General features: G+C 42.3%; 1 protein-coding gene across 2 annotated transcripts in view; it reads left to right on the top strand.

Moving 5' to 3' along the window:
* Positions 1-8326: 8326 nt before the first annotated feature.
* LOC132391603 (rho GTPase-activating protein 25-like) overlaps positions 8327-22526 on the top strand; it is a 102742-nt gene continuing 88542 nt past the window's right edge. The window contains exon 1 of one of the 2 annotated variants that reach the window (XM_059965049.1): positions 8327-8468. In XM_059965049.1, the coding sequence (XP_059821032.1) occupies positions 8405-8468 (64 nt within the window). In that variant the 5' untranslated portion in view covers positions 8327-8404. The remainder of the gene's footprint in view (positions 8469-22526) is intronic. The other variant, XM_059965134.1, reaches the window with a different exon arrangement.

Below are 22526 nucleotides of genomic sequence, written 5' to 3'. Positions count from 1 at the left end.
TTCTCTGGACTCTTTCAATTTCAGTGATATATTTCCTGTGGCTCGGTAACTATAACTGTACACAATAATCCAAATTTGCCCTCACCAATGTCATATACAACTTCAACATAACATCTCAACTCCCGTACTCAATACCCTGATTTAGAAGACTAATGTGCCAGAAGTTCTCTTTATGAACTTATCTACATGTGACACCACTTTAAAGAAACTATAGATCTCTACTCCCAGATCCTTCTGTTCTACTGCACACCTCAGTGCATTTACCATTCACGTGTAAGTCCTACCCTGGTTTGTCCTCCCAAAGTGCAACACCTCTCATTTGTCTGCACTAAATTCCATCGGCAATTTTTCCACCCGTTTTTGCAGCTGTTCCAAATCCTGTAGCAAGCTTTGAGAGCCTTCCTCGCTCTTTACTATACCCCCAATCTAGCTGTCATCCACAAACTTTCTGATTCAGTTACCACATTATTGTCCAGATCATTGATATAGGTGACGCACAACAACGCACCCAGCAACGATTCTTGTGGCACACCACTAGTCAGAGGCCTCCAGTCATAGAGGCAACATTTTCTACCATTCTCTGGCTTCTCCATCAACAGTAAGTAAATGTTGAATCCAATTTACTACTTCCTCCTAAATGTCAAGTGACTGGACCTTTTTGACCAGTCTCCGATGCAGGGTTTTGTCAAAGGCCTTGTTAAAGTCAATGTAGACAATGTCCACTGCCTTTCCTTCAGTAATTTTCCCAGTAACCTCCTTGAAAAACTCTATAAGATTTGTTAGACACAACTTAACATGCTTCATGTGATGTTGTATACCCCTAATCAGTCCATGTCTTTCCAAATATTTATACATCCTGTCCCTTAGAATTTCTTCCAATAAATTATTCACTGCTGATGTCAGGCTTACAGGCTTATAATTTCCTGGTTTATTCTTAGAGCCTTTCTTGAAAACGGTACAACATTAGCTATCCTCCTATTCTCCTACACCTCACTCATGGCTAAAGATGTTTTAAATAACTGCCAGGCTCCCTGTAATTTCTGCACTAGCGTTCTACAAGTTCTAAGGGACACCTGAAAGTGGGGGGGGGGGGGGGGAGGGAACTACTGCAGAGGACCGAAAGAATCTGCAGAGGGTTGTAAATCCTGTCAGCTCCATCTTGGGTACTAGCCTACAAAGTACCCAGGACATCTTCAGGGAGCGGTGTTTCAGAAAGGCAGCGTCCATTATTAAGGGCCTCCAGCACCCAGAGCATACCCTTTTCTCACTGTTACCATCAGATAGGAACCTGTAGGCACACACTCAGTGCGATTCAGGAACAGCTTCTTCCCCTCTGCCATCAGATTCCTAAATGGACATTGAACCCTTGGACATTACCTCATTTTTTTAAATATACAGTATTTCTGTTTTTTGCATGTTTTAAAATCTATCTAATACACATAAACTGTAATTGATTTACTTATTTATTTATTATTATTATTTTTATTCATTAATTTTTTTTCTCTTCTATATTATGTATTGCATTGAACTGCTGCTGCTAAATTAAAATTTCACATCATATGCCAGTGATAATAAACCTGATTCTGATTCTGATTCTGATTCTGACAAGGCATGTGGATAGAATGGACCCCAGGTGTCATACTATCTACTAATGCTGTACGGAATGAACCTTAAGATCATCCATACTGGACAAGTTCATATTTTAGAACCATAGAACTGTAGAACACTACAGCACAGAAAACAGGCCATTCGGCTCTTCTAGTCTCTGCTGAACCTTTATACCGCTAGTCCCATTGACCTGCACCCAGTCCATAACCCTCCAGTCCTCTCCCATCTGTGTATCTATCCAATTTATTCTTAAAAATTAAGAGCGAGCCTGCATTTACCATGCCAGATGGCAGCTCGTTCCACACTCCCACCACTCTGAGTGAAGAAGTTCCCCCGAATGTTCCCCCAAACCTTACCCCTTTCACCCTAAATCCATGTCCTCTCGTATTTATCACTCCTAATCTAAGTAGAAAGAGCCTATTTACATTTGCTGTCTATACCCCTCATAACTTTGTAAACCTCTATCAAATCTCCCCTCATTCTTCTACGCTCCAAGGAATAAAGTCTTAACCTGTTCAATCTTTCCCTGTAGCTCAGCTCCTGAAGACCCAGCAACATCCTAGTAAATCTTCTCTGCACTCTTTCAATCTTGCTGATATCCTTCCTATAGTTAGGTGACCAGAACTGCACACAATACTCCAAATTTTCCCTCACCAATGTCTTATACAACCTCAGTATAACATCCCAACTCCTATACTCAATACTTTGATTTATGAATGCCAGGATGCCAAAATCCTTCTTTACAACCCTGTCTACCTGTGACGCCACTTTCAGGGAATTATGAATCTGAACTCCCAGATCCCTTTGTTCCTCCGCACTCCTCAGTGCCCTACCATTTACTGTCCTACCTTGATTTGTCCTTCCAAAATGCAACACCTCACACTTGTCTGCATTCAATTCCACTTCCATTTTCTTTCAAGACAGAAGACCATTCTGCACACTGAAGCTGTGGTGGCTCAGTGCAATCCGGTTATGTTCTTTAACTTGTTCTCACACACATGCCTCTACTGCCAACCTACCCAACACCCCACCCTCCCACCAAACTGATTCTCCCATTGGCTACACTATATCAAATGTAATTTAGAGTAGCCAATTAACCGTTATGGACAACATCAATGAGCACAATCACTTTCCAATGTCAGCAATCACTGATTCGCACCACTGTCTGTGAGGAATTTATATGTTCTCCTTGTGCCTGTATGGGTTTCCTCTGGAAGCTCCAGTTTCCTCCCACGTTCAAAGATGTATGGTTAGGGCTAGGGTTAATAAGTAGTGGGCATGCAATTTTGGCACTAGAAGCATGGCAAAACTTGTGGGCTGCCCCCAGCAAAATCCTTGATACAAAGCGGTGCTTTTCCCTGTATGTATTGATGTTTCAATGTACGTATGACAAATAAAGCTAATCTTTACTTTAAGATCTTTATCTTTCAAACAGCACATATGTGGACTTGGGAGGAAAACAGTGCAGCTGAGGGAAGCCTGCAAGATGACAGGGAGAACCTTCAAACTCCACAAGGGCAATACTAGTGGTCAGGATTGAACCTAGTCACTGGAACTGTAAGACAGTTGTTTTATCTGCGTCATGATTATGCCATTGTGGAGGCTGTCCGCAGCACAGTGCCTTCAAAAGAGCGACGTCACGATAAATAGTAAAAAATATATCAGGCAGTCTATTTCTGATCAGAGACTCGAGCAAGTTGGAGAGCATTCTGACTGGCTGCATTGTAGACTCAGCAGCTTCATCATGGGCACTAGCCTCAAGGACGTCATCAAAGGGCAGCAAGTGAAGAAGGTGACATCCACCATTAAAGACCCTCACGGTCCAAGACATGCCCTCTTCTCATGACTACCACCAGGAGTTTTAGAAACAGATTCTTCCCCTCTGCCATCAGATTTATGAACAGTCCCTGAAACAAGAACTCTGTGTCACTCTCTGTTTCCATTATTTGTTTGTTTTCATATATTTCATATTGTAACATAGAATAAACCTGAGATCATCCACATGGACAACGCTTTTTATGTATTACACTGTTACCACAAAACAACAAATTTCATGCCATTTAATCAGCGATAAGCCTGGTTCTGATTCTTCTGGCATATCTTTATTTATGAAAGGGTGATCTGCCTATCTTCACTACTGTTGCAAATGGTCAGTCATCAACAGTTAGAAAACAAATGCGAAACAGAGGAAGGAATAGCAATTGGCATTGTCAATAATATTCCTCCCTGACATGGAATATATCAGGTCACTTGGACAATAAGCTGGCTGAACACTGACCTAACCCATCATTGACTCACAAGGCTCTGATGTCAGGGCCAAACCAACACGCTACAGTGATACAGTGGCAAATCTCTCATTTGACCAAATAAGGAAGAGTCAGAAATCTCTAAGAAGAAACACAAAGAGAGTTTGCACATTCTTCCCACGTTCGCACGGGTTTCCTCCAGGTGTTCCTGTTTCCTCCCGCAGTCCAAAGACGTAAAGGTTAGTAGATTAATTGGTCATTGTAAATTGACCTATGATTAGGCGAGGGTTAAATAAGTGGGTTACTGGATGGTGCGGCTCGTTGGGCTGGAAAATCCTGTTCCACACTATATTTCTAAATAAATAAACAATTATGAACAACTGCACAATGATTTGTTAAGGGAGGGAATTATTGGCTGTAATAATTAAGATATTCCAATAATATGAAAGACTGATTCCTGTGACTCACTCTTAGGTTGTAACAGAGGGGCTGGACAATGCTCCTGTTGCGATTATTCACTGCCTGGTTTTGTCTATTTACTCATTCACATACACTGAAACATCAGTTGATGTGAGTGAATCAGGCAGAGTGAGGTCACTGACTGGGTGCAGACTGGCCTCACTACAGAGGGGCCTGCTCTTTGTCTTAACATTTCCCAGATTCACCAGGGATTCAGCCTCTTGGAGATTAAGTTGGTTCAGTGCTGTGAGAATCAACGTTGTGCATATCTGGCCATTATCTCAGGGTTAATTTTGCTGCATGTCCCCTCTTCCTTCCACACACCTATAGTTAATATATTGTACTTAACACTATAAACCCACCTAAGTCACCCCATAAAGGAAAATCAGACAGAAAAACTGACACTGAACCAGAGGACTGACTGTTGGTCAAGGGGAGTAGCTTTAATGTGAGAACCTCAAAGGGAGAGAGTGATAGAGATAGAGAGAGAGAGGGAGCAGTAGAGAGTTAGAGAGAGAGTATGGGAAGGAGAGAAAGTGAGAGGGAGAGAGGGTGGAAGGGAGAGAGTGAGCTAGAGAGAGAGAAAAAGAGAGTGAGCAAGAGAGGTAGGTTTGGGAACATGGCACGTTGCCAATGGTGGAATGAAAACATCAGTAAAAGCACAATCGAAGTGAAAAAGAAACATTTCATTAAAGTTATAAGAGGCTAGGCAAGTAATAATGATAAGCATGATATGAGATTTTTTAAAAAAGCGTGGCAATGCTAAACCAACAGCCAGTGAAGACTAATAAGTGTGGCCAATGAGAATGGAACTCAGTGTGTGTTCAAACATAGGGAGTAGACTTTTACAGATGATGAGCTTGAAAGATTGCTCTTGCAACCTTTGAACACTTTAGCTAAGAATTGCAAAGGAATGGACATCCCTTTCAGTGGCATTTGGCTAGACAAGGGACTGCTGACCAATGAAAGAATGGAGGGTCAAATATCTTATAATGACACAGAAGAAGACGACTTGGCTCCATACCATATCGCAAAGGAGCAATCACAGCAGTCACATTCTCCTTCTCATTTTTTCTGTCCAAATAAGGATGATTCTCTCCTTTTCTCAACTCTGTTTTGATTTACTTGCAACTTACTTCCTCTAGGGGTAATTTACATTAGACTTTGGGATGTGGCAGTAAACTCAAACAGCTGGAGAAAACCTCAACTGTAATGGGAAAAAATGTCTAATTGAACACAGGAAATATATATAATTGTCAATAGTTTCACCCTTAGTCAGTGGCTAGTAACGGAATGGAATTGGATGTGTGTGTCTTATGTCATGGTTTTGGTCGATCCCAGCAACTGACTGAGCACTATCAGCGATTACTTGCAATGTGCAGAGTACTGTTTAGCAAATTGACACCCACCATCATTTATTGGGGCAATCCTAGCAAGAGTCAAGGAATGGCACATCCTCTTGCTCCTACTTCTCACACAAGACACAGAACAAGCTCTTTCAAGTGAGTTCAAACTAGAGTAATGATAAATAGAGTTAGTTAAATAGCCTGACTGAATTTTGAAGCAAATCCTAACTTGCTTTGGTAAAAACTTGAGGTGGAGTAAATTGGAAAAGGACTCCGAATGCTAGTCAAGTGAATGGAAGTAACGACTTGGTCTCTTCACTTTGAATATTTATCATGCAAAATGCTGCCATAAAGATACTTTGATTGTTATTTAGATAATTGATAAATTAGTAGACACTGTCATCAAACTCAGCATCATAAAATTATAGGATAATAGACCACACAAGGGAGCCCTTTAACTCATTGAGTCTGTATTGGATCTTCAAAAGTCGATCCAATATTTCTTACTGTATGTCTATGCAACTCTTTCTTTTCCTGGTATTTGTCTATTTCCCTGCCAGGCAATCTGTATCTCCATACATACCAACCATGCATCCCAAGTTCTGAACACATAGCTCACCCTTGGCTCTTTTGGTAGTCTCTTTGCATCTGTGTCCTCTGCTTATCAGCCTTCATTCACTGATAATTGTTTATTTTTAATTATTCCTTCTAACTGTTCCATGCTTTGAAAATTATTGTCAAGCTCCTATTAAACATCCCAGGTCAGAGAGAAAAAGATCTAGCCTCTCCATTCTGTTCATGGAATGGTAATCTCTCTGCTTGGAAGCGTTTTAGCAACTATCTTTAGTACGCTGCCCAAAGCCTTCTTCTCTTTTTTCATGTGTGGTGCCTAGAATTTAATACATCACCACAGCTAGTGCCAAACTAGGGTTTCAGGCTTATTCATTCTTTCCCTTCTATCGCATCATAATTAAGGTTCAAAGTTCAAAGTAAATTTATTATCAAAGTACATATATGTCACGATATACAACCCTGAGATTCATTTTCTTGCGGACATAATCAATAAATCCATAATAGAACAATAACCATAACAGAATTACTGAAAGACCTCACCCACTGGGTATTCAACCAGTATGCAAAAGATAACAAACTATCAAATATAAAAGGAAAGATAATAATAAATAAATAAGCAATAAATATCAAGAACATGAGATGAAGAGTCCTGGAAAGTGAGTCCGTAGGTTGTGGGAACATTTTAGTGATGGGGCAAGTGAAGTTGAGTAAAGCCATCCTCTTTGGTTCAAGACAGGTCCTATAAAATGATAATACCAAGTAAGTTAAAGTTGCTGACACTCTCCACCTCTGATCCTCTGATGAGGACTGGCTTGTGGACCTCTGGTTTCTGAAGTTAGCTCCATGGTCTTGTTGACATTGCGTGACAGATTGTTGTTATGGCACCAGTCAGCCAGGTTTTCAATCTCCATCCTATATGCTGATTTCTCACCACCTTTGATTCAGCTAATGATAGAGGTGTCATCAGCAAACTTGAGCTGTGCTTAGCCACATAGTCATAAGTGTAAAGCAAGTGGAGCAGAGGGCTAAGCACATAGCCTTGTGGTGCACCAGTGCTAATGGAGATTGTGGAGATGTTGTTGCCAATCCAAAGTAACTGAGGTCTGTAAGTGAGGAGATTGAGGAACCAATTGCAAAAAGTGGTATTGAGGCCAATGTCTAGGAGTTTATTGATTTGTTCTGAAGGGGTAATAGTATTGAATGCTGAGCTGTTGTTGATAAAGAGCATCTTGATGTATGCAGCAAAATGGAACAGATTCAAGTTGTTTCTCAGTCCTGAAGAAGAGTCTTGGCTCAAAACATCAACTGTTTATTCATTTCCATGCTTGCTGAGTTCCTCCAGCAATTTGTGTGTGTTGCTTTGGATTTCTAGCATCTGCAGAATTTCTCCTGTTTAGGAGTTGATAAGTCTCATCATCAACCTCTCAAAACACTTCATCACTATGGATGTATGTACCACTTACGATAGTCATTGAGGCAGGTTATCAAGTTCTTCTTAGGCACCTGTATAGCTGAAGCCTGCTTGAAGCTGGTGGGTACATCAGACTGCTGAAGCAGGAAGTTAAAGATCTCAGTGAACATTCCAGCCAGTTGATCAGCATAGGTCTTTAGCATTTGGCAAGGTTCCCCATCTAGGCTGGATGCTTTTCATGGGTTCACCCTCTTGAAATTAATTTGCTTTGATTAACCTTCAGATTCATTTATGACTCCTTTCAGAAACTCAGTAGAAGTGAACTAAAAGAAAGAGGAAAGACACCCGAATGAGAAAAGTAACTGCTAGCAAATGCTTGCACTTTACCTAATACTTAGATAACTCAGAATGTGAAACATACACCCACTTCCTTATATGGCAAAAAACTTCTTTCTTTGCAACTTTAGCATTAAAGTTGCAAAGGGCACACCTGTCCCCATGAAACTGAGAACTGAAGACTGGGAGAAGCAAGTACAAACCGGCCCGATCATTTTGTTAAAAATTATGAACTGAAACACAGAGCACCATCCTTCCTTGTGCATACGCTGGGGTTGTGTCTGGTCACAGACGAGCTGTACGGAACAAGGATGTGGGTTGGCAGACATCTACATAAGCTGAAACGGGGACTTGCCCTCACAGAACAGAAGAGCGTGCATTTCGAAGACGAGATACCTCCTCCAGCCTTTCAGAAGAGGGAGACCATGTCACTCAAGCTACCTCGGAACGTTTGGGATTTCAACCTTAAAGCTGATTCTGCACGTATAGGTACAGAGAGTCAAAAGCCTAACCTACTAATCCACTCTTTCCTCCTGTCTGTCAGTTTATTTTATACCTTGACTGAGACCGCTTTGGAAGCTGACATGGAAATCCCCTCCCCTGTATGTTGCAATTCATGAGCGTATCTGGTTACATGAACTAGGTGCAATAGTGAGATTACAGGGGAAAGGAGAGAAGTTACTAATCAGTAAAGGTTGATTCTATGGTTGAAAGTGGTGGGATTTAGTGGCAAATGGCATGTATCTAGATATTCCTGGGAAACTGTAGGTAATAGGCTCATTGAGAGAGATTTGCTGGAGAGTTTGTAATCTTGCTGTGTATTTCAAAACCTAAGTGATGCAGTAAAGCATTGCATTTGAGTGGGGGTTGATTGCACTTCTCTGATACACAGCGTTCTGTGGAGAGATGTATATGAAAATATATTTAATTTTTTTATTATATCATGGAGATCGCATTAGTATATGGCTAGACAGTTTGTGGGGAAATAAATCAGGTTGCCACGACAGTTGGTGAGAAAGGAATCAGATCAGTGACCTACTTACTGTTTCTCAGAACGTGTGGCAGCTGCATCATGAAATGACTGCTGCAGCAAATTTTCACTCACTTGGATATTTATGTTGACAAGCTTTCAGCAAACCCATCCTTTGCAAGGATTTACTGAGTTTGATGGTGAAATATTTCTTACTGGTGGAACTATGGTACTTGCTTACCTGTCAATTTTAACCAAACAATAAAATGTTTCAGTATATCATACAAAATCCATTTCTCTTACCATTTATATATGCCCCCCCCTCCCCATCCACTCCTCTTCATTTCACTCTACAATGTCTATGGTCCTTCAGCCAAAAGTCTTCCTGCTTATGTCTCCATTCTTAATTTTCCCTTCCTCCCTCTTAGTCTTCACAATATTTGTCAAATCAACACCCTGTGAAGAACTTCAGACCCCTTCACTTAAACTCTCCCTTTGCTGTTTACTGCTCACCATTTTTCTGTTGATGTTTAGGCGTGTCCACATGAATGCTACACAAATTACGAAGCACAGCATTGTGGTTTGCACTAGTGGCCTCCTTCCGTGCTGTGTCAATCGAAAATACTTCTGATTACTGGAGTCACAGTATGTCCTTGCTAACAATCAGTGCTAATACTATTTACCGGCACTTGGTCCAACCCCTGTACGCTTTGCAATTTTGCGTGTTTGTCTAGATATTCCTTAAGTGTTGCAAGAGTCTCTGTTTCAAGCAGTGTATTGCAAACTCTATCCACCCTCTGAGTGAAATAAATTCTTCCCAAGGTGCTTCTAAACCTTTTACTTCAAACTCATGTCCTCTGCTTACAGGCACCTCTGCTATGGGGAAACATTTACTAACGTCTGCCTCTCGACTCCCCATATAATTTTGTACTTGCCTACTTACTGCCTTTTATGCCACTGGCATCTAGGGCAGCAATGGAAGTCCTCCATCTCTGGCAGTGTCCAGGACTTACTTCATCAGGTCAGTGGCCTCTTCTTGGTTTTCACTACTGTCAGTCATGCAAGTCCTGGGTGGAGACCCAGGAGTACCATCACAATCAGATGTAGAGGGGTACTTCATTGCTGTTTCCATAACAATTTGGTTTTACCAGTTAGGGTTGTTAGGTCTGAGATGAACTCTTGAACCTGGAGGATAGTTGGATTGCTCTTAGTCTGGCCTCTACCCTTTGACCTTTTTTGTAAGGGTGATGTTACCAAGAGCCAAAGCACAAGGCCCTGACTCCAGCCAACATAGCTCTCTGGGTCATTGAGGCACACAAGTCTCCAAACCACGACAAGATTGTGGTCCTCTTGGAGGATAATTTTGTACACCTTTATCATAGTGTATAATAATGTAGAACAATCCACAGAATTCATAATTAGGGCTCAATTTAAATTCAAAAGGACTTGTTGGCAGCAATTCAGAGCAAATCCCGGCACAATTCCACTTTAAAATATGTTTACCATTAGTGTATGGATCACTGTGGAGCAATACGTGCTTTCCCAGATTGAATAAGTGCCAGTGCGATGTGGTGCTTAAGCAGCTACACATTGCAAAGCACCTTTCATAAATGTTAAAGTTTACTTCATCCGTGTTTCCAGTTTCTTTCTTATTTATCATAATAGGTTGTGTGTTTAATAAAAGACAAATCTGAGGGAAAATGGAAGGGCTACTGTCACTCTGGTTGCTAGGCTCAGCAGCAAAGGAACTTGAATCATGTTTAAGTGGAAGAAAAACAGGCCAAAACTTGCTGTCACAACTCAGTAAGCTTGATGGACACGCCTCACTGAAACTCATCAGCGTTTCCATACTCAACCAGTCCAGCATCCTCTCAGCTGTTCTCACAGCCCTGACTCTTGATGTCTCTTAAGGACAGATTTGATCAGGCTATTCCAGCTGCTTTTCCCCTTCTCCCATTATGTCAAGCACTCAAGTTTACTGATATCTGCTGGCTCATCCTCCCTAATAAAATCAGTCCAAAAACCTTTTATACATTCACTCATATAAATCTCTTCACAACCTTACCCAAGCTCCTTCTCCGTGATCTGATCACTTATACGTTGTCATAGGTAAAGAAAAAGAGTGATCAGTATTATGGATAAAGGTATGCTTTGCATTAATGAAACACAATGAGTTAAATGGGAAGGGTCAACCCTGGTATTTCTACTATTATTTAACCTTTATTTAATATCAATAGAGTCTACCATTTTTGTAGTTATTACTACCTCTGTGTGATGTGTATGATATACTTGTCAATATAATTTTGATAGAAACAAGATGCAGATGTGTCCCAATACCCTAAAACATGACAAACATTGCTAAATATGGCTCTTCCTGTTCCAAGGCAACAAATACTTGAAAGGTGGTAGTGTTGAAATGCCTGCATTTTTGGAGACTGATGCACAATGAATTGAAATGATTCTTAGACCATATTTCAAAGTGCTTTATTGTCAGGAGTGCATTATTTTGAGTTGAAATGTTTTGAGATGAAATGTGATTCTTCAATGAAAATATTGTACAATATACACCATGCCGTCAATGGACGTATATATGTGACTCATATCACTAAAATTCAGATGGTTTTCTAAGCGATTTTGTAACATCGCAGAGGAACGGTTGATTTGAGTCATGTTGTTTGCAGATCTTAGTGAACAGTGCAAATGTTGATTGGCTGAGTCCTGTGACAGGATGTGGGTTCACGATAACACTACAAAGTAACTACAACAGCACAGTGAGAACAGTGTCCATTTTCCCTTGCTGCTCAGTCAGCCAGTGTGATTCTGTGGCCCTTTAGTGACTTCTCAACGTCTTTCAAATAATTCTCCTTTACCCTGTCTTCATGGTCACTTACCTACTATAAGTTGAATGAAAGTCAAAAATCTCCAGAAGCTGGAAATCTGCAATGAAATTATAAAGTGCTGGGAACATGCTCTTTCTCTTTTCATACTTGCTGTCTTAACTGCAGAATACTTTCAGCATTTTTAGTTATTAATTTGATTCAGCACGAGGAGCAGGATTCAGCACTGGGGCTTATAGCACATATATAGTACTTAATTAGTACATACAAATTAGTGGCAAGAACAGGGCACTTGGACCCTCAAGCCTGCTTTGTCAATCAATAAAAACTTCTCTGATCTGACTGTGACCTCTGCACTCGCAATGCCTCCAGTTACCCCTCTTCCCCTTTATGTACCTCAAACTGTTGAAAGACTCTGTTTCTACTGCCTTTTGAGGTAGAGTTCCAAAGATTCACAGACCTGAGACAGAGAAAAAAAATCATCTATGTCTTAAATGGATGTTTCCATTCCTAATTCTTAAAATCATCCGGGTTAAGATTCCTCAAAAACAGGAAGCATCATCTCTGTATCCAACCTGTTAAGAGCCCTCATGATTTGATATTTCAATCATTGCCTCTCACTCTTCTAAATCCATTAGATGCAACTGTCTATTATTGTTTATTACCGAGCTATTGTTTTTCTAATTACTTGCTGCACCTGCACACTAACCTTTTGCAAATTATGTGTTAGAATATTCAGATATCTTTGTGTTTTGTAGCTCAGATAGTGCTCAGCATGTTAAACTTCATTTGACAGATCTACCACATGCCCAATCACTGAACCTGTCTGTGTCTCTTTATATCTTCCTTATGCCACTACCTCATGGGAACCTGCTGCAAAATCAATACAGCTTACACAAAATTCTACCTCTGACAGTCAAGGAGATGCTTCTTTTCTTTTCATGGTGATCAGTCTGTGTCCAGGGGTTCATTACAGAGCAGTTCACACAGCAATTAAATAAAGAACTGAAAACGGCGGAGTAACTCAATCTGTTGAAAACTTTTATCACAAGTGGAAAAGTTTGGAGTCAAATTTAAAAATGAGTGAATGCCTATAGGAATGGAGGGAACTGAGAGGTTGAGGACTAAAGAGAGGTAATATGACAGCAGGTCAATAATTCAAAATAAAAACAAATTCAAATAAAACAAGGAAGGAAACAAAAAAAAGGTGGAACTGTAAAGATGAATTCTTTTCTGATTTTGTTAAACTCCAGAAGGCTGTCTTATGTTAAGTTGGAAGATAAGGTGCTGTTGGCTGAGCTTATTAGATCAAAGCAAGATTTAAGGTCAGCTGTGTTGCACCAGGAGTGAGGGGACGAATAAAGGTGATGATCCACCGGAAACGTGCAGACTGATGAAGATATTTTTATAAAGCGGTCATCAAATCTCAGTATGGAGAAGACTGCATGTCAACAGCAAATGTGGTATTCTGAATTAAAAGTGCAAGTAAATAAGTTTTCCACTTGGTTTGGGGCTCTGTATGGTGAGAAGATGCAAAAGGGAATGTTGTGCTTTCTATTTCAATTTGTTTCCTTTTCCTTTTCTGTCTCTACATGTCATTTGTTTTAAGGTTTTTATTACCTTTTCTTTGTGTTACCACTTCTGGTCTCCACCTTTCACAATCAGTTTGCTTCTCACTTCTCTCCCTCTCTGCAATTGAAAACATGCTTGTTTTCTCACTTTTCCAGTTCTTTGACCAGGGAATGTTATATTGTTTCCTGCCCCACTAACACTACCTGACGTGCTAAGCATTTCCACCATTTCCTGTTTGGTTTTGCGTTGCTGACATTGGGAGTTGTTTGCCCTGTAGGTTGTACCTTTCTTGTGGTTGTACAGGAAGATGTCAAAAAACAATAAGCACATTTATGTACGTAAGTTTGTTTTAAACAGAACTGGCCGTATAATTCCATGTGGTGAACTTATGAAGCAAATGCACTTATTTCATGCTGTGCATGGCGTCTCTTGAGAGCAAGTAACAAGACAATTAGAAGTTGCCTTGATAGGTCAGCTCATCTCACATTGGTGAGACCTGCTGTATTTACCAACTAAGTCATGAAAGAACTTCTTTCTAGTGGCTGCTTTTATATTTTAGGGGTATCCAAAGATTAATAATTCAGCAAAAATGACACGTTAGAAGCTTCACTCTATTTAGTTCCACTAACATCAGTACAGTTGAGAGATATGGAGGTGCCAACCTGTATTGCCCTACAGTTGATATAGTAGTTACTCAAGATGAATATGCACCCCAAAGACACAATGATGTACATTCATGCACTAGCACATGGCTAAGGCCAACAAGCAAATATTCAAATATAAGTCCATGTGACACAAATGAATAGTACTTGCAAAAGTAGACACAAAGATGGTATATATGGTATTCTAGGTATACATAGAGAGGTAGTAAATTGGATTAGACATTGGCTCAATGGAAGAAGCCAGAGAGTGGTAGTGGAGGATTGCTACTCTGAGTGGAGGCCTGTGACTAGTGGTGTGCCACAGGGATCAGTGCTGGGTCCATTGTTATTTGTCATCTATATCAATGATCTGGATGATAATGTGGCAAATTGGATCAGCAAATTTGCTGATGATACAAAGATTTGAGGTGTATTGGACAGTGAGGAAGGTTTTCAAAGCTTGCAGAGGGATTTGAACCAGTTGGAAAAATGGGCTGAAAAATGGCAGATGGACTTTAATGCAGACAAATGTGAGGTATTGCACTTTGGAAGGTCAAACCAAGGTAGAACATACAAGGTAAATGGTAGGACACTGAGGAGTGCAGTAGAACAGAGGGATCTGGGAGTACAGATACATAATTCCCTAAAAGTGGTGTTACAAGTAGATAGGGTTGTAAAGAGATCTTTTGGTACATTGGCATTTATAAATCAAAGTATTGAGTATAAGAATTGGAATGTAATGGTGAGGTTGTATAAGACGTTGGTGAGACTGAATTTGGAGTATTGTGAGCAGTTTTGGTCACCTAATTACAGGAAGGATATTAATAAGGTTGAAAGAGTGCAGAGAAGGTTTACAAGGATGTTGCTGGGACTTGAGAAACTGAGTTACAGAGAAAGGTTGAATAGGTTAGGACTTTATTCCCTGGTACGTAGGAGAATGAGAGGTGATTTGATAGAGGTGTATAAAATTATGATGGGTATAGATAGAGTGAATGCAAGCAGGCTTTTTCCACTGAGGCCAGGAGAGAAAAAAACCAGAGGTCATGGGTTAAGGGTGAAGGGGGAAAAGTTTAAAGGGAACATGGGGGGGGGGGTCTTCTTCACACAGAGAGTGGTGGGAGTGTGGAATAGCTGCCAGATGAAGTGGTGAATGCGGGCTCACTTTTGACATTTAAGGAAAACTTGGACAGGTATATGGATGAGAGGGGTTTGGAGGGATATGGCCCAGATGCAGGTCAGTGGGACTAGGCAAAAAAATGGTTCAGCACAGCCAAGACGGGCCAAAAGGCATGTTTCTATGCTGTAATGTTCTATGGTTCTATGATGGAGGCCAGAGGCCTCGATTGGTTAGGATCAAGCATAGGTGTTGCATCCCAGCTACTAGATAGGCAAGCCAGGGTAGTACAATATGTACAGCAAGCTCTCCCTCTCCCTGGAGCTGATGAACCCAAAGGAATGACAGAGACTGGCATAATTTGACACCAGTAGCATCGTAGGTTGCCAGTCAAATTTGAACTCAACGTAGGAATGCCTTAGGGACTCTAGCTCCAGATTTGATTCTTGGGGTTTACTCCTGAAGACCTCCTCACAAGTTGGTGTAGCCGCAAGGCAGTAGAGGTCTGAGACCAGAGTTTCCCTTCTCCTAGCTAAGCTGCCAACTGCTGCCTGATGAGCCCCATCTGCCGAAGAGACTGGTTTTAAGGTACCAATAACCTGCATTTGCCCCTTCTCCTCTCATAGAAGTACAGCAGTTGAACTTTGTTGTCAGAGACTATCTGAGTCACAGACCATTGGAAGCGATTAATAGGTGGTGGGAGCTTATCCCCATTACCATCACGGGCTAGAACATCCTTAAGGAACAGAGATGCAAAACTGACACATACAAAAATTAATAAATAGAAGCCAATGTATTCATGCATGGGTACATGTAAATGCCAACACTCATACACACATAATTTTGCTAGGCACATGCAGTGCCAGGAAACTTAAAAGGCTGCAATTGGAGTCCAATGTGTTTTGACAATACTGCCCTATGCATTGCTTGAACAATTATACATTTTATTTTAGGCTCCAACTTTCTTCCTGCTAAGACAAAAGGAAGGAAGTCAGTTCTTCCTTGTGCCCCAGGCAGAGCACTTACATCAACTTTTTGTTTTACCTCAGCGAAAATCCCCATGTTTGAGAACAGTTGTGTGGGGTGTTGACCATCAAGAATCAGCTAGAAGCAGATGAAAACCATCTTCATTTGCAGAAGTTAAGAGAAAGGCAAACTCAATTAAAGTGGCAAGTTCTTGGATTTGAGAATGGTAGAAAAACTGCATCTAACATCCAGTTGAGTGGGGCAGCCACTGGAAGGAATTGCTATTTGAGAATTGGTGGAAGGGCTGGAAATGGAGCTGGTACCAAACAGCAGGTTAAGAAGCATTTGACTGGATCAGACAGCAGTCTCACAGTGTGATATTGAAATAATACCAGGAACAAGTAAAGCCAAAACACAAGAGATTCTGCAAATGCTGCAAATCCAGAGCAACACACAACTTGCTGGAGGAACTTAGTAGGTCAGGCAGCATCTATGGAAGGAAATAAGCAGTAAACGTTTTGGGCCGTGACCCTCATCAGGACTGGAAAGGAAGGGGGAAGAAGCCAGAATAGGAAGATGGGGGAGAAGATGCGTATGGCGGGCAGGTGATAGGTGAAGCCAGGTGAGGAGGAAGGTGAGATGAAGTATGAAGCTGGCACATGATAGGTGGAACAGCTAAAAGGCTGATGAAGGCATCTGATAGGAGAGGGGAGTGGACCATGGGAGAAAGGAAAGGAGGAGGGGTACCAGAGTGCAGTGATGGGCAGGTGATGAGGAGAAGTGGTAAAAGGGGAACTAGAATAAACGAGAGAAGGAGACGCAGGAAGAAATTACTGGAAGTTAGAGAAATTAATGTTCATGACATCACATTGGAGGCTACTCTGATGGGATATGAGGTGTTACTACTCCAACCTGAGAGTGACCTCATTGAGGCTGTAGAGGAGGCCCTGGATAGACATTAGAATGGAAATGGAAAGTCAAATTGAAATGGGTAGCCACCGGGAGATCCTGCCTTTTGCAGCAGACAGAGCGAAGATACTCAGCAAAGCTGTACCCATATCTGTGTTAGTTCTTAATGAAGTAGAGGAGCACTGGATACAATAAATCCCAGCCTACTCACAGATGTAGTGTCACCTCACCTGGCAGGACTATTTGAGGCTATGAATGATGGTGAAGGAGCAGGTGATGAGACAGGTACAGCTCTTGCCCTGCATGCTCTTAATTAGTGACAGACCAATTGATTTGAAGAGAGAGTGATCTTTGCACAGATGCAGTAGGTTGTCATCGCGCAAGGACGCTGAGAAAGCTCTGAAATAAAAGAGAGATACTGTCTAGTGGAGTAGTCATTGGAGTGGTGCAAGTCAGAATAGTAACGCTTTGGGTTATCGGGGCTCAGCGAGGACAGGCCTAGGCAAGGTAGGTAACATTTATCCACCTCTAGCAAGAGTAGTGGGTATGACTGCGAGGCCAGTTTTCTGTTCTGGGTGTCAGATGTGGGATGTCCAGGAGACTCCCAGCCTCCCCGATGGCCAATCTGCGCCAGGTGTATGGAGCTGCAACTCCTTAGTGACCGAGTGAGGGAATTGGAGCTGCAGTTCAATGACCTTCGCCTTGTTAGGGAGAGTGAGGAGGTGCTAGGAGCTACAGGCAGGTAGTCACACCAGGGCAACAGGAGACAGATAAGTGGGTGACCGTCAGGGGAGGGAAGGGAGGGCATTGGATAGTGGAGAGCACCCCTGTGATCTTCCCTCTTGACAATAAGTACTCCATTTTGAGTGCAGTTGGCCTACCTGGGGGAAGCAACAGTGGCCATGCCTGTTGGCTCAGAAGGGTAGGGAAAGGAAGATGATGGCAGAGGTAATAGGGGACTCTACAGTTAGGGGTACAGATAGGTGATTCTATGGGCACAAAAAAGAAACAAGGATGGTAATTTGCCTCCCAGGTGCCAGAGTTCAGGATGTTTCTGAGCATGTCCACAATATCCTGAAATGGATTTCAAGAGGGGCCGGATGGACCCAAATGCAGGACGCAGGCACTGAAGTACTAGGGGGAGGACAGGATGGGGATGCCATGGCACTTGAGGGTAGCTGGGGTTCAGGCAGATAGCATTCAGGCAGGCAGAGCAGAGTGGCTCCTGAAGTTCAAAGTCTGGCAGGCAGGTCCCCAGGGTTCAGGCAGGCAGACAGACAGACAGGTCTAGGTGGCAATAGGCTAGTGGAGAGCCCTCCCTGGGCGGGAGAGAAGGAGGGGGCAGAACCCCCACCAGGCCACAGCAGGTCAGCCAGATCCGCCCGACAGAGGCAAGGGATATGAACAGGCAGAACCCCCGCTGGGCCACAGCGAGTTGGCCAGATCCACCCAACAGAGGCAAGGGATAGGAACAGGCAGAACATCCACCGGGCCAGCCAGACATGCCCTACAGGGGCAAGGGGTAGGAATGGGCATCAGTCCAGGTTGACCAACACAACAGCCATAACAACTGGAAATTTGGAAACAGCTGGCAGACAGCACAAACACACAAAAAACAAAACCAAGCGGAGAAGCAGGACCAGCGCATGGGAAGAAAGGTGAGAGAGCAGACCAACCTGGCAGTACTGGTACAGGCAGAGAAGTGTGATGAAGAATAGGTCTGAGCCCAGGCAGGATAACAGAATGCAGAGATGAGTTTGGAGCCAGCAGAGAAACAGGAAATAGAACAAAACAACCACCCACCTGGTCCCAGTCCCAAGGCCCCTTATAAACACCTGCAGCTCAATGAGTTACAGGTGTGTCTCCTTGAACAAGGAGGGTCCTAACTAGATCACGGGTGACAGGAGGGACAACTGCAGGACCCGGAGTCTGGAGCCCCTGGACCGGATTAAAACCCAGAACACAGTTACGGATCAGATCCTGACAATGGGAGGGTGAGCAGCCAGAGGTCGGGGTACATATTGGTACCAACGACATAGGTAGAAAAAGGGTGGAGGTCCTGAAAGCAGAATACGGAGAGTTAGGAAGGAAGCTGAGAAGCAGGACCTTAAAGGTAGTAATCTCAGGATTGCTGCCTGTGTCATGTGTCAGTGAGTATAGGAATAGAATGAGGTGCAGGCTAAATAAGTAGTTGAAGGATTGAGCAGGGGGCAGGGATTCAGATTTTTGGATCATTTAGACCTCTTCTGGGGCAGGTGCAACCTGTACAAAAAGCTTGGGTTGTTGTGGGTAGTCTGGAGGGTTGTCAGAGGTTACAGTGGGACATCAATAGGATGCAGAACTGGGCTGAGGAGTGGCAGATGGAGTTCAACCCAGATAAGTGTGAAGTGGTTCATTTTGGTAGGTCAATTTGAAGACAAAATATAATATTAATGGTAAGATTCTAGGCAGTACGGAGGATCTGAGAGATCTTGGGGTTCATGTCCATAGGACAGTCAAAGTTGACAGTGTTGTTAAGAAGGCATATGGTGTGTTAGCATTCATCAACCATGGGACTGAGTTCAAGAGCCATGAGGTAATGTTGCAGCTATAAAAGACCTTGGTCAGAAGGTTCAGAAGGTCAGAAAGTTCTCCCACTTGGAGAACTGTGTTCAGTTCTGGTCGCCTCACTACAGGAAGGATGTGGATACTATAGAGAGAGTGCAGAGGAGGTTTACAATGATGTTGCCTGGATTGGAGGGCATACATTATGAGAATAGGTTGAGTGAACTTGGCTTTTTCTCCTTGGAGTGTCAGAGGCTGACAGGTGACCTGATAGAGGTGTATAAGATGATGAGGGGCATCGATCGTGTAAACAGCCAGAGGCTTTTCCCCAGGGCTGAAATGGTTAACACAAGGGGGCATAGTTTTAAGGTGCTTGGAAATAGGTACCGAGGGGATGTCAGGGGTAGGTTTTTCACACAGAGACCAGTGGGTACATGGAATGCACTGCCAGCAGTGGTGTTTGAAGTGGGTATAATAAGGTCTTTTAAGAGCCTCTTTGATAGGTACACGGAGCTTAGAAAAATAGAGGGCTAGGTGCTAGGGAAATTGTGAGCAGTTTCTACAGAGGTTACATGGTTGGCACAACATTGTGGGCCGAAGGACCTGTAAAGTGTTGTAGATTTCTATGTTCTATTTTGGCAGGGATAAGTACCAGGAGGGATGAAGGGACAAGGGAGTCAAAAAGATAGTGATCCCTGTGGAATGTGGAGATTAGAGGGTGTGGGGGGGGGGGGGGGGGAAAGATGCGCTTAGTGAAAAGATCCCGTCATGTTGGAGATGGGAAGAACTGCAGAGAATGATGTGCTGGATGAGAAGGCTCGTGGATGGTCAATTAGGACAAAGGGAACATTATCCCTGTTATGACAATAGGAAGATGACAGCAAGTAAAGCCAAAGAGTAATACAAGTCAGGAAGTTTGGAAACCTCAGCAATCAGCTGGAATAACTGGGTGAACTATGATGTAAAGAGCCTATTGAATCTACAAGCGAGATAAATAGAGAACTGTGAAAAGAGGAAGAGAACAAATTTGTTCCCAAAAGAGGAAGTACCCGTCTTCAAGAAACCAGAGACTTGGTGTATTTTGAGTTCTGAAGGAAGTTCATCTTTAAAAAAAGGTTCATAATGTGGCATTGGATAGTTAATTCTGGAAAGAATGCTAGGGCATAACATATACGTTAACTCCAGGCTGCTATGTTTTGTAACTTCAAAGCGTTAAAGTAACACAGAACCTGAAATGTGGGTCTAACTTTGTACTTAATTTTAGCCGGGCACACACATATCCTGTGGCAGCATGATGATGTTTGTAATTCACATATTTATACCTACACAGTGCCTATAAAAAGTATTCACCCCCTTTGGAAGTTTTCATGTTTTATTGTTTCATCACAGTGGATTTAATTTGACTTTATTTTGACACTGATCAAAAGAAAAAAGATTCTTTCATGTCAACATGAAAACAGATCTACAATGTTAATTAATTACAAATATAAAACAAAGTAATTGATTGCATAAATATCCCCTCTGTATCTTGGAAGTAGGTACAGAGGAGATGTCAGGGGTAAGTTTTTTATACAGAGAGTGGTGAGTGCATGGAATGGGCTGCTGGCAGTGGTGGTGGAGTTAGAAATGATAGGGTGTTTTAAGAGATTCCTGGAAGGGTACATGGAACGTAGAAAAATAGAGGGCAATGGGTAAGCCTAGGTAGTTCTAAAGTAAGGATATGTTTGGCACAGCTTTGTGGGCCGAAGGGCCTGTATTGTGCTGTGGGTTTTTTATGTTTCTATAAGTATTCACCCCCCCCACCCCTTTTAATGTGACACACACCAAATCATCACTTCTGCAGCCAATTGGTTTTAGAAGTCACATAATTAATTAAATAGAAATCTGTGTGTAGTCAAGGTGTTTCAGTTGATTGTAGTAAAAATACACCTGCATCTGGAAGGTCTAATGGCTGGTGAGTCAGTATGCTGGCAAAAATTACACCATGAAGACAAAAGGACACTCCAAACAGCTCTGTGAAACAGTTATTGAAAAGCACAAGTCAGGAGATGGATACAAGAAAATTTCCAAGTCACTGAATATCCCTTGGAGTGCAGTTACGTCAATCATGAAGAAATGGAAAGAATATGGCACGGTTGTAAATCTGCCTAGAGCAGGCCATCCTTAAAAACTGAGTGACCGTGCAAGTAGTGGACAAGCGAGGAAGGACACGAAGAGACCTATAATGACTCTGGAGGAGTTACAAGCTTCAGTGGCTGAAATGGGAGAGACTTCAAATACAACAAATGTTCACCGATTGCAGCTTTATGGGAGAGTGGTAAAGAGAAAGCCACTGTTGAAAACACTCTCATGAAATCTTGGCTAGAGTTTGCCAGAAGGCATGTAGGAGACTCTGAAGTCTGCTGGAAGAAGGTTTCAAAGTTCCAAAATGAAACCAAAATTGAGCTTTTTGTCATCAAAAACTCAAACACCACACATCATCAAAAGCACACCACCACTACATGAAGTATGCTGGTGGCTGCATCATGCTGTGGGGATGCTTCACTGCAGCAGGCCCTGGAAGGCTTGTGAAGGTAGAGGGTAAAATGTATGCAGCAAAATACAGGGAAATCCTGGAGGAAAACCTGATGCAGTCTGCAAGAGAGCTGTGACTTGGGCGAAGATATGTTTTCCAGCAAGACAATGACCCAAAGCATAAAGCCAAAGCTCACAGGAATAGACTAAAAACAGCAAAGCTTTTCTCCTGGAGTGGCCAAGTCAGAGTCCAGACCTCAATCCAATTGAGAATTTGTGGCTGGACTTGAAAAGGGCTGTTCACTCATGATCCCCATGCAATCTGATAGAGCTTGAGCAGCTTTGTAAAGAATGAGACAAAATTGCAGTGTCCAGATGTGCAAAGCTGATAGAAACCTATCCACATAGACTCAAGGCTCTAATTGCTGCCAAAGGAGCAATTACTGAATTGAAGAGGGTGAGTAATTTTGCAATAAATTA

Source organism: Hypanus sabinus, chromosome 1 (genome assembly GCF_030144855.1).
Source record: "Hypanus sabinus isolate sHypSab1 chromosome 1, sHypSab1.hap1, whole genome shotgun sequence".
Taxonomy (NCBI): domain Eukaryota; kingdom Metazoa; phylum Chordata; class Chondrichthyes; order Myliobatiformes; family Dasyatidae; genus Hypanus; species Hypanus sabinus.
This window is presented reverse-complemented; position numbering and strand designations above follow the sequence as displayed.